The sequence below is a fragment of the Mytilus galloprovincialis genome, chromosome 1 (genome assembly GCF_965363235.1).
Source record: "Mytilus galloprovincialis chromosome 1, xbMytGall1.hap1.1, whole genome shotgun sequence".
NCBI lineage: Eukaryota > Metazoa > Mollusca > Bivalvia > Mytilida > Mytilidae > Mytilus > Mytilus galloprovincialis.
In genome coordinates, this window is record NC_134838.1 from 42,757,597 (window position 1) to 42,772,208 (window position 14,612).

The 14,612-nt window shown below is 31.8% G+C and overlaps 1 protein-coding gene across 3 annotated transcripts in view; it reads right to left on the reverse strand.

The window, feature by feature from the left end:
• Positions 1-2,340: 2,340 nt before the first annotated feature.
• Positions 2,341-14,612, reverse strand: part of LOC143075165 (protein shifted-like) — a 43,360-nt gene continuing 31,088 nt past the window's right edge. The window contains exons 4-10 of one of the 3 annotated variants that reach the window (XM_076250508.1): positions 10,456-10,599; positions 10,155-10,169; positions 9,636-9,731; positions 9,324-9,419; positions 7,401-7,487; positions 5,155-5,313; positions 2,341-4,184 (exon numbers count right to left, since the gene is read on the reverse strand). In XM_076250508.1, the coding sequence (XP_076106623.1) occupies positions 4,045-4,184; positions 5,155-5,313; positions 7,401-7,487; positions 9,324-9,419; positions 9,636-9,731; positions 10,155-10,169; positions 10,456-10,599 (737 nt within the window). In that variant the 3' untranslated portion in view covers positions 2,341-4,044. Of the gene's footprint in view, positions 4,185-5,154; positions 5,314-7,400; positions 7,488-9,323; positions 9,420-9,635; positions 9,732-10,064; positions 10,170-10,455; positions 10,600-14,612 lie in introns of all 3 variants that reach the window. The other 2 variants (XM_076250499.1, XM_076250515.1) reach the window with 2 other exon arrangements.

Below are 14,612 nucleotides of genomic sequence, written 5' to 3' on the forward strand. Positions count from 1 at the left end.
TTTCGCCCAAATCTACTATCGATTCCATAAACTTACATTTGCTGATACTCCATATTTGGGATAAGGGGAAAGTAGCACGGAATTTTGATTAAGAAAACCAGAAAATGTTTGCGACCATTTGTGACACAAATACAAAATGTATATGTTGTAACAGTTGAGCAAATCATTTTGTCCTTCATTAATTTTTTCATGCAAAGGTTCCATTTTTACCATTAAGTAATGCTTGACTTGTAAGCTTCTTTGTTAGCTGAAACCAACTACCAAGAGAAACATGAAATCGTTGGAATATAATATCAATATTCCACACCTGAAAAAAAAAATCGCAAGAATACACATAGGGGTTAAAAAAATCATTCGTACAAGAAGGACAAGCAGCACCTATCATTAATAATGAGAAAACAAATCTCGTGTTTTTACTTTTAGTTCTTTTTCAAATTGAATCCTCACTATCAATTCCAAGATTTAAATGACCCATTACAGCCGATTTCAATGAGTATGTAGCTAAAGATAATATCTTTTGTTAGCGTGCATGCTAGCTAAACCGTGAAGTCATTGTTAGTTAGGTATACTACCCTCCTTTCAAAGTAGCCCAGTCCTACAGACAGATATATTGGTTATCTGTCGGACTAGTCAACTCCTTAAAGAGGGTAATATACCTAACCTAACAATGACTTCCCGGCTCAGCTAGCAAGCAAGCTAACCAAATATATTACCTATAGCTACATACTCATTGACATCGGCTGTAAACATTTAAGAGGAATCGGCAAAAATACCACACAGAACAACATACATTTTCGTTATCTACCACCAGCACTCCTTAAAAACTAACATACATACAATACGGAATGACATGCTAGCCTGCCTGACTTGGTACAAACATAAAATATGGTGGGGTTACAACAGATTTACGTGCACATTATTTACAGAGCAAAAAATAGAGACATAAAACAAAACCAGCTTTTCCTGGAATAGTACTGTATAAAAATAGAAATCGTACACATGGAAAGTTTTGTTCCCCATCGATCGTTAATGTAGATGTTCAGATATGAGTCGATGTATATAATAGGTGTATGTATATTTGGTATCCTTTGATTTCCAAGTTCCATGGATATGTGATCAAATTTGTATTCTTAAGAATTCAGAAGTCCACGTCATACAATTAAGTTGGTGGGAAAGCATCAAGAGAAATGCCGATTTTTGCTGAAATTACTACCTCTAAACATTTATCAGATACCACAGGTATATTCATTCATCGGTCTACACACGCAAAATTAAGAAAACAAGACTGATAAACTCGAACCCCAACCAAAAAATAGGGGTGCTCGAAGGGTTAGCATATTCTGTGCCACAGTCAGAATCGATGTTTTACTTTTTGGTATTCCTTATTTAACCGTGCAGATGTTTAGTCAGAACCGTCGAAATGGAACTTTTAAGTTGTATATAATTTCTTTCTGTCAATGTGTAAATAAAAGTGGAGTATTATAAATATCCCAATGTGTGCAGTCTGATGGTCATAATGTTTCTCTATGCAGAATACAATGTCAGAATTGTATTTAAATATTCGTGAAATAAATTAAGATTAACAGATAATGACTGTAGTGCCAAGCATGTAACCCGAATAAATTTTTACTGGACACTTTTAATTTGCAAAACACTCATTTGCAAATCCGCCGCCGCCTCAAGCAAGAGCTACAGTGTCATGTATATAACCAAAATTGTCGGAATTACATGGGATTCAATAATTTCATTGGTTTTCTACTGTTACTAATAAACTGTTAAACTTCAAGGACAACAATTCGTTCCGTACAGAATGCTATCACAGACTGCATTTGTTTTGTTTAACTGTTAGTCCAAAATACAGACAGCCATTTGCATGTATTATAATGTGTTAGTAAACCTATTAATTGGCATTCTCAGAGATTCATAAAACTGTTAATCATTTAATTTAGGAGCTCAAACGCTATGATCCTTAATTTTGTATACGGGCAAGCCATAAATTAACTGATCGATCTGTGCTCCAAAAGAAACGACGTTATACATAGAGTGCCGTTCAGGAAAAATAATCAGTTGTCTCTTCAAGGAAAAGACTCAATATTTAAAGTTTTGTCCATAACACTCGTAGGGATAAGCATACAGCAAACATAATTATCTTCCATTTGTTCCTTACGAGCAAAAGATAATCTGTGTTTTATATCTAAGTAATAGGTGTTGCCCACCTACAAAATGTAAGAGCAATATGAAATACATGTAGCATAATGGTCTGCACATTCATCAAAATCATCTACAGTAAGTCCAAAAGTACAAAGACAACTGTTATTAACTGCATATATATGCTAAAACTAAAAGTTTCAATTTTATTAGAAATAATATATTTCAATAAAGTAATGCACATTATGAACTTAAAATATTACATTTGTGTAATGTATTGTCAATAATAACACCTTTTATTAATATCGGACATCAAAAATTAAGTACAATACTATGTTTTTGAACATTTTTAATGACTGTCAAAATAAAATTATAAACTAACATTTATTCTATTTAGTACAGTCCCTATAGTTTTATAGCGCTTTCTATGACCATTATTTTCTTTATAGACATCCAAAGCGGTAACAGGTACAGAAAAAAAACGAGGTTTTGCCCAGATGAAGTCAGTAAAGTCAGGTTTAAACCGATCCTTGTTTTTTTCATATAAGAAATTTACATTTCGCATGTTTAAGAGGTAAGAAGGTAGCATAATAAAATGAACAATTTCCCCATAATGAATTGTGAAAAAAAAAAAAAAGTATCAATACATTAAAAAAATTCTAATATTGACTGACAATTTAATGACCAGAAAAAAAAAATTAAGATATTGAATGTTCATGTAAAATCATAAGACCCACATAAGATGTTTTATGCCAAAAATTTCTTAATTTTGGGGACAGAGATAGTTTAAGCTCAACATCCACTTGAAGACAGATTTTTTTTTTTTTAAATTTTCTGAAAATGAAATATTTTTAAAATGATTTAAGTACTAGCTAAACTTCTTGAAAAGTGCTATTGAAAGATCACAAAATAAATCTAATTCATAATGTACAACAGTTGATAATTATATGGATTCTTAATTGGTCCGATTTTGTAGCAATTGTCGTCTGCAAGATTAGAAACATTTTGATAACTATAATTTGCTTTTATTTACAGTAGCCTACTGTTTCAGAAATTATAGACAGACGTTTTAAGATCCTACATCTAATACCATAAAACTTTCACTTTTACAGTCAGCTTATAACATAAATAAACAGAACAAGAAACTCCATTCTTTTATGAATCACAACCCACAAAGAACACACTATGTATAGCTTTGTTTATGAGACCCGTCTAACTCCATGTAATAAATATAAACAAAAACAAAAATAAACAACTCTTGTATACAAACAGACAAATCGTACTCTCCTTGCATCGGTCTTAACATTCATAAGAAATTTACAACTATAAATCACACCCCATTTCGTAACAGTATAACAAATATGTTTTGCTTGAACAAAATTACAATATATATACACCATAGCAATTTTCTTTCTTATCAATACAATAATTGCAATGACAAGATTTTACTAGAAAGTATCTCTACATTAGCAGAAGCACAATAAATGAAAGATTCTTCATGAAATATGTTCCACGAAATTCTGGACTTAATAGTTTTTTTCGGGATCACATTCGCATTTTTCTTAATTAAAAGGCAATTTTTAACACAAAATCGGTGAATATATTTATGTTCGATTCTTCCTTATTGCCAGCAAGTGTCATTTAAACATACTCTAGATTCTACCTTATTGCCAGCATGTGTCATTTAAACATACTCAAGACCTACATACATGTAACAATGAAGCATCGAGTTCACGCAATCGATTATCGTCTATCTAATGTATTTCATGTAAAACATCTTTTAAGTGCATTCTTAATAGAACTTAGTGTCAGCTCCCATCCTCGTCAATCCCTGTGGAGATGCAATAATTCGATGTTCTGCAGACAGCACTGAAGTTACAAAGTAAATCATTTCATTCACCGCACAAATAATTTGCGCCTTTTCCTCCTTTTTTCTTTCTTTTTCAGTTTGTCTAACTGTTTTTTCAACTCTCTATCCTTTTTCTTTCGTTGACGTCTTGAAAATCTCTCAACTTCAGCTAATAAAGATTTTCGTCCTGCAATGAAATGATATTATTCGGTTTTATAGCAAGCATGTATCATACTTTGTACAAACGGTTCTGAAAGCATGGCGATCAGAATCAATTAAGTATACCTGAACGGTGTATAGTCGCGCAACTTGTGTGAATCATTCTTTAAGCAAGAGACAATTCAAATATTGACAACATTCGACTTTCATAGATGATCAAACATTAAATAACGGCGAGAAACACTGACAAAATTAAGTACTGACTTTCTGTGTTTGTTAACGCAGTGAAAATACGCAATGTATCTAGTGTTCAAGTGCCTGTACCAAGTCAGGAATATGACAGTTGTTATCCCTTCGTTGATGTGTTTGGGCACTTAATTTTGCCACTTGATTAGGATTTTTATCTAGAAATTGACTATGAGGGTCGGTCGAAAACAAAACTTTACGACAAAAGACACGATTTTAGCTTCCCAATAGTGAAGCATTGGGAATCTGAAATCATCACTTCGTAAATATTACGGACGCCATCACGAGTTGGTTCACCCACCATTATGGAACATCTGTTATATAGATGATATCAGATATGTTCCTTATGTCGTAACTACAATCCCGTTCCCTTTTCACGAATTTGACCTACTTACTTTTTACCTTTATTTGTGACATTTTTACCTATTGTGTCTGTTTGTTTTGTTCAAGTATCATTATACATATTATTAAATGTGATGCGACTGTCATACAAGTGAGAGGTTTAGCGCTATAAAACCAGGTCCAATCCACCATTTTCGACATTTGAAAATGCCTGTACCAAGTCAGGAATATGAAAGTTGTTGTCCATTCGTTTTTGTCATTTGATTATGGACTTTCCAATTTGATATTCCCCCGAGTTCAGTATTTTTGTGATTTAACTTTTCACATATACCTTCAAGTTCGCTAAAATCCAAATTCGAATAAAATTCCATCTACTGTACAACAATCTGTGTACTTAGGCGCATACTTACTTTTTCGTTTTTTATTTTTTCTTCTTTTAGAATTCTTTCGGACTTTTTTATTTCGGCTCTTTTTTCTTGGACGACCTTTCCTGTTTTTCCGTTTCTTTTTCTTCTTTTTCCGTTTCCATTGGTTACTCCTTCTTGGTCTTTCAGTTTCCCTCGTCTCACCTGAAAGAACAAAACATGGTACATGTATTATATGCATAGCTTCCTATATCTAACATTCTAAATCATATTCTTTTAATTCGTCAAAATGATTAATAATTATTGTACTTTCAAATTATAAAGTATGAAAATGTGAAAAATGTGATTATTGTGAATGTATATATATTTTGAAATAGATAAATTATGTCTGTAATTATCCAAAACAATTGAATTTCCCAAAATAAATTAAAGTCATTGGAATTCTAGTTTTACTTTAAAAACGATTTTAAGATTGTAGCATGATTTTTCAACAAATGAACGTATGTGACATTTAATGAAAACGAAATGAGGAATTTACTAAATATTTTGACAATGCAACATATAAGGTTTAATGTCTTATCTCGATTCAGCGCAAACAAAAGAGATCATTATGATTTCCAATGTCATCTCAGTACCCGTCAATTCTCCATAAATATGTATTATCACAATAAAAATAGTACATCTTTGCTATAATATACCTAATATTAAGAAGAAACAAAGATAAACTTCAATCTGAAATAAAAGTGTCAAACATAAATACCACACTATACCTATTTTTTTAGTAGCATTTGAAATTGCTTACTGTCATTTTTAATTAACAATATACATCTTTAAGTATGCAAAGTAGCAATTTTGTATAAGTACACATATTTTGGACTAGTTTCACACACAAAGTTTTTGAGATGTTTTCACGTTATTACTTAAGTACAAGACCATTGAAAGTATTTGGGTTTATAAATTTTATTTCAATGATGTTTATTATTAGAGAAATTTATCAAATTTCCAATTATTAAATTATGATAGCGTCTTTGATGTTACGTGTAATACCAAAAAATCTCGGATACCAACTATTTCTACCTCGTCGAGAATGTATTGAATTGGTGACTTATAAAGAAATTGTCAACTTCATTTACTAGTTCAAGTTGACAGTGTAAATAAATTCTATAGATGAAAAGTTCTACTAATTTGTAGTCCGATACTTTTCTCATATCCAAAAGGTGTCGTTGTGGTATGTCAAATTACCGAAAGCAACGTCCGTTCGACAACAGAGAGTTAACTAAGAATCAATTTATTCAAATAACTTCTGAAATTGACATTCTTCAGTCGAAATCACTATTTTGATAAAATTCGAGTGCCTCACGTTTTCTGTGTTGAACAGTTGTGGTTAACAATTGCACAATTATCATGCACGTTTATTAAACGTGGCGTTTTGTCTTTACTGTAAATAACTGCTTATTAATAGCACCAATTACGAATAGTATTAATCATATTTTATATTGCATAGAACTGAAACTTTATATTTCTTTTATTCAAAACGTTTAAGTGAAAACATTAGAAAGGTCTAGATTTTTTTAAATACACAAATTTCCTATATTTAAAATATTTTAGTGAAAACTAGAGACAGATCTATATTTTTCTGAGCTATGCAATTCAAAGGGGTTTTCATCAATCTACAGATTTGGGGTTTACTTCCTAAATAATGTTTTGAGGGGATTGCCAGTAGTTTATAAAAGTTAAACTACTTACAGATGACCTTATATTATATTTGTTTATATCCCTCTTTACTGGAGAAAGGCCAAAATCTAGACCTGATTCTGTATATTTCTTCAATATTTCAAATAGGATTTTTCAAAAAACCATGATATTTTGGCACATTACCATGTTTTATTATATGTTATATGTACACAGTAACTTCCGTCAGATTATTAAAGAAAAGGCGCGAAAGATACCAAAGAGACATTAAAACTCAATGAACGAAATAAACTGACAACTCTATGGCTAAAAACGAATCAGACAAACAGACAAATAATTGTACACAAGACACAAAATAGAACACTGAAGACTTTAAGCAACTCGGACCCCATTAAAAACTTGGGGTGATCTCAGGTGATCCGGAAGGGTAAGCAGATCCTGCCCAACATTTGGCAACCGTCGTGTTTCTCGTGTTGTCATAGAAGCAGAAGTATCAAGTAATTAGTGCAGCATGTTAAGGGAATACCTATATGTAGCAATTACATGACATTGTATAGTTCATTATTAATAATACCGATATGATATATATTTATACTTACATATTGCACCGGAATACGCAGCTGGACATTGACATTTATTGTTTCCTACACAAATTCCACCATGTTTACAGTCCGGTCGACATTTGCCTGAAATATAAAAAAAATGCGATAATGAAGGGATTTACACAAACTACTAAATAAATGTTGTCCGTCAGTCAGTTATTATAATGATAAGCAGATTGATAAAAAGAGAGAAAGTACTCGAAAAAGAAACATGTAGATGGCCTGCTGCTGGACACAATTGTCGTTATTTAACATATTGATTAACTACCTCTGGTAGTCTCAATTTTCTGCCTTTTATCCCTACTGTCTCACCCTGCAGAAGCTAACATTGTCCTAATTGATAAAAAAAATAATCTGAAAATGATTTTTGTCGCTAAGGAATTAATCAATCATAATTATTTTTATAAGATGTGACAATAGGGATAACATACACACAGGCAGTTGTCTCAGAAGAAAAAAATCGTATAATATTAAGGCATATAAGGGAAATATTCTGAGATAAGTACATGTATTTATGTACATACAGTATTGCAGTATAACATGGGTTTGTGTTCATTTAATGAAAATGTTTACATCTTAAAGAGTTGATCAGATATTTGAAAAAAGTTATCTTTATCAAATGTAACGCGCTCTGTAATAATATTTATTGTTTAGAATATGTTTCTTCAGGGGTCACTTGTAGAAGATAAGTATACCTTACAAAAGGTCAAATAGATTTTATGATAAATTTGTTTAAGTAAATAGCTGATGGATATAAACTCAACTGAAATTTAACGATATTGGATCTATAATGCGGTGATTAATTTCTTCTTTCAAAAATATACTTATGAAAATGATCTTTTGGCGTTTTAATATCCTTTTAATGTACAGAAGCTGTAGTTTGGCACTGCAAAACGCATTCCAAAGCATGTTCACAGTAATCTTAAAATCCACCTGCTGAAATTGATGTGGCGCATGATGTAATAAAATAATGTCCTTGTTGATGAATATGTTACATGTTGTTTAGTATTTTAATAAATAAACCTGTAACTGAAACATTTTCTTGGAACACTAATTGTGATTCACGACTAATTTCTGGTTAATAACAAACAACAGATGGGCATTTACAAATGTTTTAACAACTGAGCAATGTCTGTATTTATGCGAGTGTCCTTGTACTGCTTTATATCTTTGTTTTTATGTTTGATTTGTTTTCACGTGTTTGTTTTAGGAAAAATGTTTAATTTTTGAATGATGTGATTGATAAAGTACTTCAATAAATCTAATAGAATTATATAAAGTACAAGTCTTCAAATGTTAGTACTACTAGCATCAGTATCTTCTTGAGCTCAAAAAATGTTGAAATGGTATAGATTTTTAATATCATTTTTTTTTCAAGACCATGACAGATTAAATGTCATATGCCAAAATATTTTTTTCATTTTTAAGTTTTATTTTCAGCTTTTCAAAATCTTACATCTATCATTATTCATATGTAACAATGTCCTTTTTTATCCTAATTACTTGATTGACAATTATTATTGTCCTTGTCTTTTATCGTTCTTAATGAATTGGCAAGCATTACCAATAGTGTCTTCTTCTCAACTTCGTATTTTATTTGAGCGTTTTAACTTTTTTGGATTCGAGCGTTACTGATGAGTCTTTGGTAGACGAAACGAGCGTCTGGCGCAAAGACAAAATTTAATCCTTGTATCTATGATGAGTTTATATCGTTCTATATGAATTTGGAACATATATATATCGTTCTACCTTAATTGGCAAGCATTGCCAATGTCTGTTTTACATCGTTCTTATCGAATTGGCAAGCATTACCCATATCTGTTATATAGTTTTTACCTAATTGGTAAGCATTACCCATGTCTATTATGTCGTATTTCCTGATTTGGCAAGCATTGCCCATATCTATGATATCGTACTTACTGAATTGGCAAGCATTGCCCATATATCCTTTGGTACACCAACAAACATCTTCTTGTATACACCGACCACCATGTTGGCAAGGCTCTCGGCATAAAGCTGTTGAAAAAACAAGTTTTAAAACCAAAAATAAAATTACATTTAAATAATTATAATTGTAAGAAAAATAAGATGCATAATTCCAATAACATAACATTTTAAGGCAGACGTCACCCCTTGAAGCCAATAACGGCAAAATAATTAAAATATTTCTTAAATTTGGAATAAAAATTGAGAACACTATATATATATATAAAAGATGGTTTTATTGTTTACCTCGTTCACATCTTTTTCCAGAAAATCCGTCTGGACATATACAAACTTCTGGAGACATACATGTACCATTATTTTCACAACTTGGATCACAGAGTGCTGTAAACAGAAAACGCATACTAGTATTTCAAGGTCAGTATAGATCTCTAGAACACTAAGTAAAAACAACAGATTAGAGTTAAAGTAAACGAAAGGTTGGTATATCAACTTCAAACACTGTAAAATAGTTTTAAAAAATATATTTATAAAATAAATATTCTTTTCCTGAGGTCCTGATATCATTTATCTTAATATATAAGGTGTTTGTATTGCTAGCTCTTGGTTGTCATTTTTTTATGTGTCACCGCTTTTAAGTTTTTCTTTTTTTATTTCTTATTCCAAAATCAAAAGAAGTTTTCTTGCATGCTGTGATTATCTACATGCAATACATACATTTTTCACAAGATTGACCATGGAAGCCTTGTGCACATTCACACAGACCTAGATGGTTACAGAATCCTCCGTTTAAACATTTAAACTTACAGCGAGTTGATGGCACTGAAAAAGAAGACAAACATTCAATTTCTTATACAAGCCTTTTACATACATTTTGTTTTACATTCAATCCACTAAAACCGTAAATTCCTTATGAACAATCAGAAATGCGGCTAAAATTACCAATCGAGGAAACAGAATTTGTTAACACATTTGCATTTGCGCTTAGATAGTATTAGTTAACTGTAAACCATACAGTATGCACAATAACCTAAAACAACCAGTCGTGTTCTGTAATATAAACAGAGAAAATTTTAAGTTTAAAACTAACATTAAGAACCATTCTTACCAAAAGCATCACATTTTTTCTTCAAAGTAAGCTTCATAGGGGATCCTTTAATTGGTCTACCTTTATCGGTGAATATTTGTAGACCTAATATCAATGTTGATATACCATCCTCCTTACCCGTACATGGTATGGATATTTGAAAAACTGGAAAACAAAAGCACACCATATATACAATGATAGAAAAAATTTTAAAACTCGTGTGTCGAAGGAAGAGGTTTCAATTTATGTGATTTAATAAAAAAAAAAAAAAAAAAATTGACCAAAAAAATATCGAAAATTATTTATATAGTCTACTTGATTAAAACAGTTTATAAGATGTTCCCATGACACTATTCCTCAAAATTGTGATATAATCTGGATGTAGCAATATTCGTGCATACATGTAGTTATTAGATTCTATTTTACTGCTGCTCCTCATATCATGAGACATTTATGAGTAAAAGCAGAGTATGTATGAGTTTGGGTAGATTTCAAGACCTTTAGGATTTACATGTTAAAAATCCGACTTAGCGTGTCGGTCTAACATGTTCTCGTTCATTTTTTAAATATTTGCCACTGGACGTTAAGTAACACTTCATCATCATGTGTTTGTGAGACGCAAATTGCTAGTCTGCAGTTATGCGTGCAAAATGCAATGGTTCACCAATCAATTCTTATTCTTTTCATATGAACGAAGTATTGAAATGAAGTGTGTATTATTTACCGAAAATTAATGTTTTGCTGAAATCTTACTTTCATCACCACAGCGTCAAATAGATATCAACTTGTCAATGTTCAGCATGTGTAATAATTAAAAGTAAATCGACACCACAATTTGTTTCTTCTGAAGAAGTCAGATGTTTGATTGAGCAGACGATAGAGAGAAGCGAAACAGCTGCTCTTACTTATAATAAAACTGTAGGTGCAGCAATATCATTGTAATAATTCTAATATTGTCTGATAATTTTTTGTACATTGAAAATTCATTATCTTATGTTAGATAATAATCAAAGATTCTTGAACTTTCAGTAACAGGTATCTATACATTGAGGCACGCGGTTAATGACGCAATTTCCGATCTATAATTTAAATTGTTATATTGCATATTATTCATTCCAATAACGTTAAAACAATTTATGATTAATATTAGTGATGACGATGCTATTTAAGATAATGATTTCGTCTTTGAAAAACGAGAAGCATTTTGAAACATAGTACGACTTTTATAGATAAACACCGGCCGTAACATAGACTGCCTATACTAAAAGTCATAGGAAACCTCAAATAAAAGAAAATGATGCATTTGATTTTTATAGCTAAATGGATAGTTTTCATTATAACTCTTTAATTTGTCCACTTTTTAAAGAAGTTTACTTTATTCCAACTTTTTGCGTAGAAACATTGCCTTTCTGCAGAATTTATTCTTGTCTATTATTAATAATGATCTTATGCTTATGATCTTAGTTTTTTTTAAATCTATTAAATTGTCATACACTCACAATAAAATGGATCTATGCTGTGCATTTTTTTTTAAATAACTGACTTGTTATAATTGATTAAAAATCATATGTTGACAGCCTCTTGATACCAGATAAACAATTAAATTGAAAATGGAAATAGGGAATGTGTCAAAGAGACAACAACCCAACCAAAGAGCAGATAACAGCTGAAGGCCACTAATGGGTCTTCAAGCGACAGCGAGAAATTCCCGCATCAGATACAAAATGTTGAGTGATTAAAAGTATATTTTTGCGCACCCTCCCCCCCCCCCCCCCCACCCTAAGTCACCACGTAGTTTCCGTTACTATACATGTTTACCATTTGTCGTTAAATGAAATACACCTTAAATAAATCACAGTAACACTTCATGTACATGCAAGATGAGAAACATATTGAACAGGTATTACAAAATGAATCTTATATATAAACTCATCATAGATACATGTACATGTACCAGGTTTGAAATTTTTGTTTTGATGTGTAGTTGATCGTTTCTCAAGAAATTCTAAAATGCTGTTATTTATTATAATTAGAAAATGCTAATGATACAAGACGAAAAACAACAGGGTGTTGTCACGAGCTGAATGTTGATACAGATGTTGAAAGGACCAATTATATGACCTTGCTATTCTTTATGTTGTCTTGAGGATGCCAGCAAAAATATATTTCAATCTTACACATTTAAAATTAACGCTCACATAGCCCTTCGCAGCAAGCGAGTCAAAAATTAATTCCCATGAATCAAAGAACATTAACCTTTAAATGGTCAATTTATTCAGAAATCTTCAAAGACGCCATTTTTTCAAGCAGAAATCTAAGCTATAAAACTGACAAAGCTTTAACAAAGCATTACATAAGTGTTATTAGGATGATGATGTAGAAAGCATGTTAAAATAATGTTGTTTAGACAAATTACATTGTGTAAATGTCAGAAAAATTCCAAGATGATATGGTATCACAAACAAAAACTTGCATTCCTATAATTTACTAAGATAATGATGTACCACGTTTTGTAGAACTAAATGTTAAAGGTATCTCATCAAAATATTTTTATGTTTACATGAAATTCATGTGGTAGACAGGGCGTGTTGTACTATAATGTTAACAATGAGAAAAATGTGCGGAAAATGAATGAAAGAAATGAGGAATGTTTATCCCTTTTGAATTATAGTAATGCTATATTTCAGTGAAACATTTCATATTTATAATTAGACTGGTTGCATTTTCCCCAGAAAAAAAAGATAAGAACCCTTTCATGTTTTGGTCAATTGTCCTTCCTTATATATATTAAAACTGACGAGGAAAAGTAACACACGGCCACTGAAAGCTTTATTTTTGTAGAGCCCAGGTGGTCGTGTGGTCTAGCGGGACGGCTGCAGTGCAGGCGATTTGGTGTCACGATATCACAGTAGCATGGGTTCGAATCCCGGCGAGGGAAGAACAAAATATTTTGCGAAAGCAAATTTACAGATCTAACATTGTTGGGTTGATGTTTAGACGAGTTGTATATATATATATATATATATATAAAGGAGAAATGGTATATGATTGCCTAGTGGGCCAAATATCCACCAGAAACCAAAGGACGATGTTGTAAACAACTATCATATGGGACTTCATTAATGAACAAAATCTATTGATTTTTTCATTTGCTTCAAGTTGTCTGTTTCTGTATTTCTATTCTCAGCTGTACTTAAGATTTGTATTAAGAATATGCAATCATGGTGTTTAATGTTGTCCATGAATGAACAAACCCACCAAACATTGAAACTCTAAAAAGTTCATATCTGAATACAGCCATGTGTGCCTTGGAGATGGCCGACAACAGGGCTGGTGATGTCCTCGGTGACAAAAGAGCCACTAACAGTGGCAACTCCCCAGTGGAAAAATACCGATGTCTGTGTACCACTGGGTCGATGCCACTGCTGGTGGACGTTTCGTCCCCGAGGGTATCACCAGTCCAGTAGTCAACACTTCGGTGTTGACATGAATATCAATAATGTGGTCATTTTTATAAATTTCCTGTTTACAAAACTTTGAATTTTTCGAAAAACTAAGGATTTTCTTATCCTAGGCATAGATTACCTTAGCCGTATTTGACACAACTTTTTGGAATTTTGGATCCTCAATGCTCTTTAACTTTGTACTTGTTTGGCTTTATAAATATTTTGATATGAGCGTCACTGATGAGTCTTATGTAGACGAAACGCGCGACTGGCGTACTAAATTACAATCCTGGTACCTTTGATAACTAAATATGTTGTTATCCCGACAAACAAAAGTATGCAACACACTACTTAGAAAACAAAGGTATTAAAATCATGAACCACACCAAAAACTTGGGGCGATCTATAGTGTTCTAGAAGTTTACCTTGAGATCCTGCTCAGCATTTGGCACCAGTCGTGTTGCTCATGTATGACCAACCCAGATGAAACAAATAAAAGACCACAGTCATTATAAAACTATAACAAATTAAATACTTGAACTTCAACATTCTGTCTAAAATATCATATGAAAGGGTTAGAGTCCATCTACTATAGTGGCTTATACTGTATGTATCAAATATAAAAAAAAAAGAAGATGTGGGATGATTGCCAATAAGACAACTGTCCACAAGAGACCAAAATGACACAGACATTAACAACTATAGGTCACCGTACGGCCTTCAACAATGAGC